Source organism: Nannospalax galili, unplaced genomic scaffold (genome assembly GCF_000622305.1).
Source record: "Nannospalax galili isolate Female #2095 unplaced genomic scaffold, S.galili_v1.0 scaffold363, whole genome shotgun sequence".
Taxonomy (NCBI): domain Eukaryota; kingdom Metazoa; phylum Chordata; class Mammalia; order Rodentia; family Spalacidae; genus Nannospalax; species Nannospalax galili.
In genome coordinates, this window is record NW_008351176.1 from 3,866,637 (window position 1) to 3,872,292 (window position 5,656).

At 38.9% G+C, this 5,656-nt stretch overlaps 1 protein-coding gene across 1 annotated transcript in view; it reads left to right on the top strand.

Moving 5' to 3' along the window:
• The window catches only part of Myo1d (myosin ID), a 481,196-nt gene that overhangs the window by 107,655 nt on the left and 367,885 nt on the right, over nt 1-5,656 (top strand). The window contains exon 3 of the mRNA XM_029553582.1: nt 3,204-3,297. Within this exon, the coding sequence (XP_029409442.1) occupies nt 3,204-3,297 (94 nt within the window). The remainder of the gene's footprint in view (nt 1-3,203; nt 3,298-5,656) is intronic.

Consider the following 5,656-nt stretch of genomic DNA (forward strand, 5'->3'; position numbering starts at 1 on the left):
AGAGATCCACCTGCCTCTGCCTCCCAAGTGCTGGGACTACAGGCGTGTGCCACCACTCCCAGCCGTTTTCTCTTTTTAATATATAATTTTTTATTCTTTGAGAATTCATGTAGATGTTCAATGTACTTTAATCATATCTACTCCCAACTCCCTTCCAACTCTTCCCAGACCCCCATGGTCCCCACATCCTCCTCCCAGCTTCATGTCCTTTTCTTTTTTTGTTTATAATGCAGTTAGTGCTGTTTGTCTACACATGGGTATAGGACCACCCACTGGAGCATGGTCAACCTGCCAGGGGCCACACTCATGAAGAAAACTGACTCTTCCTTCACCAGTAGCCATCAGCTGTCACTAGCTCCTCAGCTAGGAATGGGTCCCTCCCCCATCCACACTAGAGTATTGGCTGGCTTGATCTTGTGCAGGCAACCACAGCTGTGGATAGTTCATGAATGCAATGGCCCTGTCATGTCCAGAAGGCACAGTTTCACGGAAGTCCTCCCTGACCTCTCTCTCTTGGTAAAGGGTATATGTAATGTAGATGTCTCATTTAGGCTAAGCCCTTAATAGACCCTTATTCACTGTACTTTGACCAGTTGTGAGTCTCTGTATTAACCACTGTCCATTGCAAAAAGAAGCACCTCTGATGAGGAGAAGGATATAAAGATAAGTATTTAGAAGATAGTTTGGTACTCTGTCCATTTATTGAAATAATAATAGTAGATTCTCCCTTAGGACTATGACCACCCAGCCACAGGTTCTTGGCTAGGTTTACAGTACCAGGCATGAGTTCCCTCCTGTGGAATGGGCCTTAAATCCAATCAGAAAGTGGTTGGTTGCCTTCATAACATTCATGGCACTATTGCACTAATGGGCATTTCTTGCCAGGTTGGTCATTATTGTAGCTTCCAGGGTTGTATGTTGATGCAAATGCATAGACCAGCAGCCTATATAGTACCTCCTGGTACGATGAATACTAGTCATGGAGAAAGCTTCCAGCTCACTATCAGCTTGATTTCCACATATTCTTTGGCCAAGTGTGTAGTATTTTCTGCGATAATGTCTTCCCATCAAGTTTTGGTAGACAACCAAAAACAATGGTAATAGCCTGTGTTGTTTTCTTAGTTTCTGAGATGCCCCCCGACCAACAATTCAAAGGGATATTAAAAAAAAAAATCCCTTCCTCTTGATTGCCTCATCCCACAACAGTCCAGAAGTAACAGATGTCCATGTTTGTTCTCCTGTCCGTTTTTTCAGTGTGTGGAGGTACCTGGAATCATACCTACATCCTACATAAATAAGTAAAAATACAGAACTGAAGACTTATGCCTGCTGTTACATAATTAGTTTTTCCATTCAACAGTATATAGTGGACATGTTTTTATTGGGATTTCTATGGAACTAGTACATTCTTGTGAGCAATTTTATTGAGTAAACTATTTCTATCCAGTTTTCTACTGCTAGGGCTATTATCCTGATTTTAGCTATAAGAATATAATCTATGAAAATAGTTTTGAAGCCTTTGAACAGAACATTATAATATTGTTCTGTTAAAAAATATTCCCTTGGGGACCATTGCAGAAGAGGGGGTGGAAAGATTTTAAGAGCCAGGATTGGTGCATGATCATAAAGAAACAAACTCTTCCAGGCTTCTGGAAGCTTGCTCATGAACTTACAGCAATATTGACAGCATGTTCAAGACCCATGCAAACTCAGACAAAAATCCAGCATAGAACTGGGGAAATGGGCAAGAGGCCTCAACCTTAGTGGAGGAACTATTGACAGGTGATTACTTCTGAGTGAGGGGAATTGGTCTTCTTTAAGGGAATAACTCTAAATAGGCTGACTAGACTCCAGTGGATGAACCCACACTGAGGGACATCTGTCTAGGTACATACACAGACTTGACTCTATAGGCCTTAACATAAATGACAAAATGCATGAAATCTGGTGAGGGGGCTATAGGAGGGTATGGATGAGGGAAAGGGTCTAATTATGATTAAGATGTATTATGATGTGAAATGTACAAAAATTCAATAAAAAATATACATTGAGAAAATAATTTTCCTTGAGAGAAATTTCTGTAAGTGAAGTTTGGTGTTAGAACACATAGATAGAACTTCTGAATTGATCCCTTCCCTCTACCAACACTAGCTATAATGCAACATGTTTATCATAAGATACATTATATCTAGAGCTTGATGTTTTATTTTTCCACTAAAATTGTTATTTATTTTTTGGTTTTGGTTTCTTTTTTTCTTTTTGGCTTAAGAGACTGTGTCTGACTATATTGCTCAGGCTAGTTTCAAAAATTCTGTGCTCTGGACTGGAGAGATGAGTCAGTGGTTAATAGCACTGCCTGCTTTTGCAGAGGACCTGGGTTCCACACCCACATGGTGGCTAATAACAATCTGTAACTCCAGCTCTAGGGGAATCCAAAGCCCTCTCTGACCTCTGCAGGCACTGCACGACATGAGTACACTTACATACATGCAGGCAATATATTCATACACGTAATATTAAAATAATAAAAAAATTTTTTTTTAAAATTTATGTTCTCTCCAGCTATGGTGGCACATGCCTTTAGTCCCAGCAGTCAGGAGGCAGAGGCAGGTGAATCTCTGTGAGTTCGAGGCCAGCCTGGTCTACATAGCAAGTTCCAGGGCAGCTGAAGCTACAGGGAGACCCTTTCTCAAAAAGACCCCCCCCCCCCCAAAAAAAATTCTTGTGCTCAATCTGTCTGTCTCCTGATTGGCTAGGTCTATGGATACCTGACCCTCACTTCAATTTTTGTAAAGGATTATTTTATTTCCTTTAAGATTAAAATAAAATCCTTTTGCTGTAGAAAATAAGGGTGTATGAGTTTAGCTGTAGCCACTGTTTGAATCACCACCTTATTTTGTTTCTGCCGCACTTAGTAGTCATTGCTTAGTCTGAGGAACTAGTTAACCACAATTTGTCCCTTGATATACTTTTCCTTAACTAAATATTGATTTGTAGTGTGTAATTTTACTTCTGTCATTTTAAAAATATGTGCACAGATTTGTTAGAACCATGCAAGGAAAAAATAGCTTTTAAAAAGGGAGAAACAAAAAGATAATGTGGCACATAGGATTTTAAATGAATAACTGACATTATACTACTGACAATGAGTTTATTCATGGTTTACAGTATGATGCTAAGTCCTACACAATTCTTCCCTCTAGGGGAAAGTGGAGCCGGTAAAACAGAGGCCAGTAAGTACATTATGCAGTATATCGCTGCCATCACCAACCCCAGCCAGAGAGCAGAGGTGGAAAGGTAAGGGCATCTCAGAGCCACACTAACACAACCTCGATTTCTCTGCAGACCAGGTTAGGCCTAAACTGACAAGCCACAAGCATTTTTTCACTGCTTACACTGCTTTGAGTCTCACAGTGTATATTGTCTCTCTGCTTTTACTTCTGTTACTATGACCATTTCCAGCTTTACCAAGTTAAAAAACTACTCTTAGTGTCCTGATCTACTTTGTAGCTAATGTTTTCTATTTTGACAACAGAACCATTGTAGTTCACACTGCTAGGTTTTATATAGTTCTTTATTGTTGAAGCCATCATAATTTCCTTGCTCTGTTTTTTTAAAAACTGTACTCCAAGTCAAATGGGGTCCTGGAAGGTAGACCTATGGCCTTCCACCACTGGCATAGCCACTGGGGCTGAGGAGTCCAAGTGAGATTTATTTGTAAAGGGGTCTCATAGGAGACTGTGCTAGAATCACAGTCAGATGAATAACATAGTTGTTCTGCTAAGTGTGAGACACTCCATGTTTACAACAGTGCCTAGTACATAGCATTTACTTAAGAAATAAGTAAGGAGTGAATGGATGGGTTTGTTTGTTTTGTTGTTGGTGTTTGGTTTGGTTTGGTTTTTTGTTTTGTGTTGTGTGTTGTGTGGGGTGTGGTATGGTGTGTTGTGTTGTGTTTTGTTTTTGAAACTGGGTCTTCCTGTAGCCCCAGCTAGCCTGGAACTTGCTATGTAGATCAGGCTGATCTTGATCTGACAGAGTTCTACCTGCCTCTGCCACTAAAGTGATGGGATTAAAGGTGTATGCTACCATGCTCTGCCCTTGTTTATTTGTTTTTAATGAAGCAACATAACTGACATTCTTATGTGGTGCAGCTTTTTTTTTTTTTTTTTTTTTTTTTTTTTTTTTTTTTTTTTAATTGGTCTTTTTAAAACAGGGTCTTCCTGTAGCCCCAGCTGACCTGGAACTCACTATGTAGACCAGGCTGGCCTCGAACTCACAGAGCTCCGCCTGCCTCTGCCTCCCAAGTGCTGGGATTAAAGGTGTGCGCCACCACGCCCGGCCAAGTGCAGCTTTTTTTTTTAATTTTAAAAATTATTTATCTTTATTTTTATGTGTATGAGTGTTTTGCTTGCTTTATATATTAGTGTACCACATGCATGCAATGTCCTATAACTGGAGTTAGAGTTGATAGTGCCATGTGGGTGCTGGGAACCAAAACTGAGTCCTCTGCAAAAGCAGCCAGTGCTCTAAACTGCTGAGCCATCTCTCCAGCCCTGTGGTACACCCTTTTTGAAGAGAAAAGTGTTTCCCTAATTGGCTGCTTTGAGACTGAGTGTTGATTTACTGAAGAGTGACACTTCATTTGTACATCACAATCATCAGTTCCACAGGCCAGAAAAGATGCTGGGGTGGGGGTGATGTTATGGAAGAGAATTTAGGTATGATAGCTATGTATGCTTTCTGTTTTCATCATAATTAGGCAGTATTTCCTGGTCAAAAGAAACATTTTTTTTTTAATTGTGGTGTATTCCCACTTCTGATTTTTCACTTTTTAATGTAATTTTACAAAAATGAAAATTTGATCAAATTTTCTTAATTTCTTTAGGATCTCAGGAAAGTAACCAACTGAGAACTAAATTACTTTCATTTCTAGAATAGTAGATAAAGCTTATGCAATTTGTCTTTCATAAGCATACCATACCATAGTTTTATGGTCTCCTTTGTAAGATAGCAGTTCCCACACACATAAAGTTTAAAAGTATACATTTATCTGGGGGAGACGTTTGGAGGCTCTTGTGCAGAATTAGTGGGAGAGACAGTGGATCCACTAATCAAATTGTTTCGGAGGCTGAGTTCTTTCCACGGGTCTTCCTAGATGACAGGACTGTTGTCAGTAAAGGAAGAACAAGGAGATGAGGACTAGCATGATAAGGTTAACTATGGGGAGGTCTGCTCTATAAGTTCATTGAATAAAGAGTGCTTCAAATGCTTGCTACAAAGGAGCAATTCCATAGATGGTCAAACAAAATAACGAGCAACACCTAAATTAATAGTGACCAAATTTCTACTTCATTAGAACATACAATAAAATTTCACTGTTCTAGGTTTTATAAAACTTTGAAAATTTTATCTGTATATTGTCTATGCTTTTTCTTTTCTGAACACATCTTTAAATTTTTCTTTTTAATTTTAAAAAATGATTTATTTAATAACAACATACTTAGAAGAAGCATATCATTACAACACAATTGACATATTCAATAACGGTTTCCTGAGGTAGGATGCATCTCTTTCAAAATTGGCTGTAAATTTTTAGGTTTACAGTTGAATTATTACAGTTATACAATATTGTACTCAGTATAAACCCTATAAG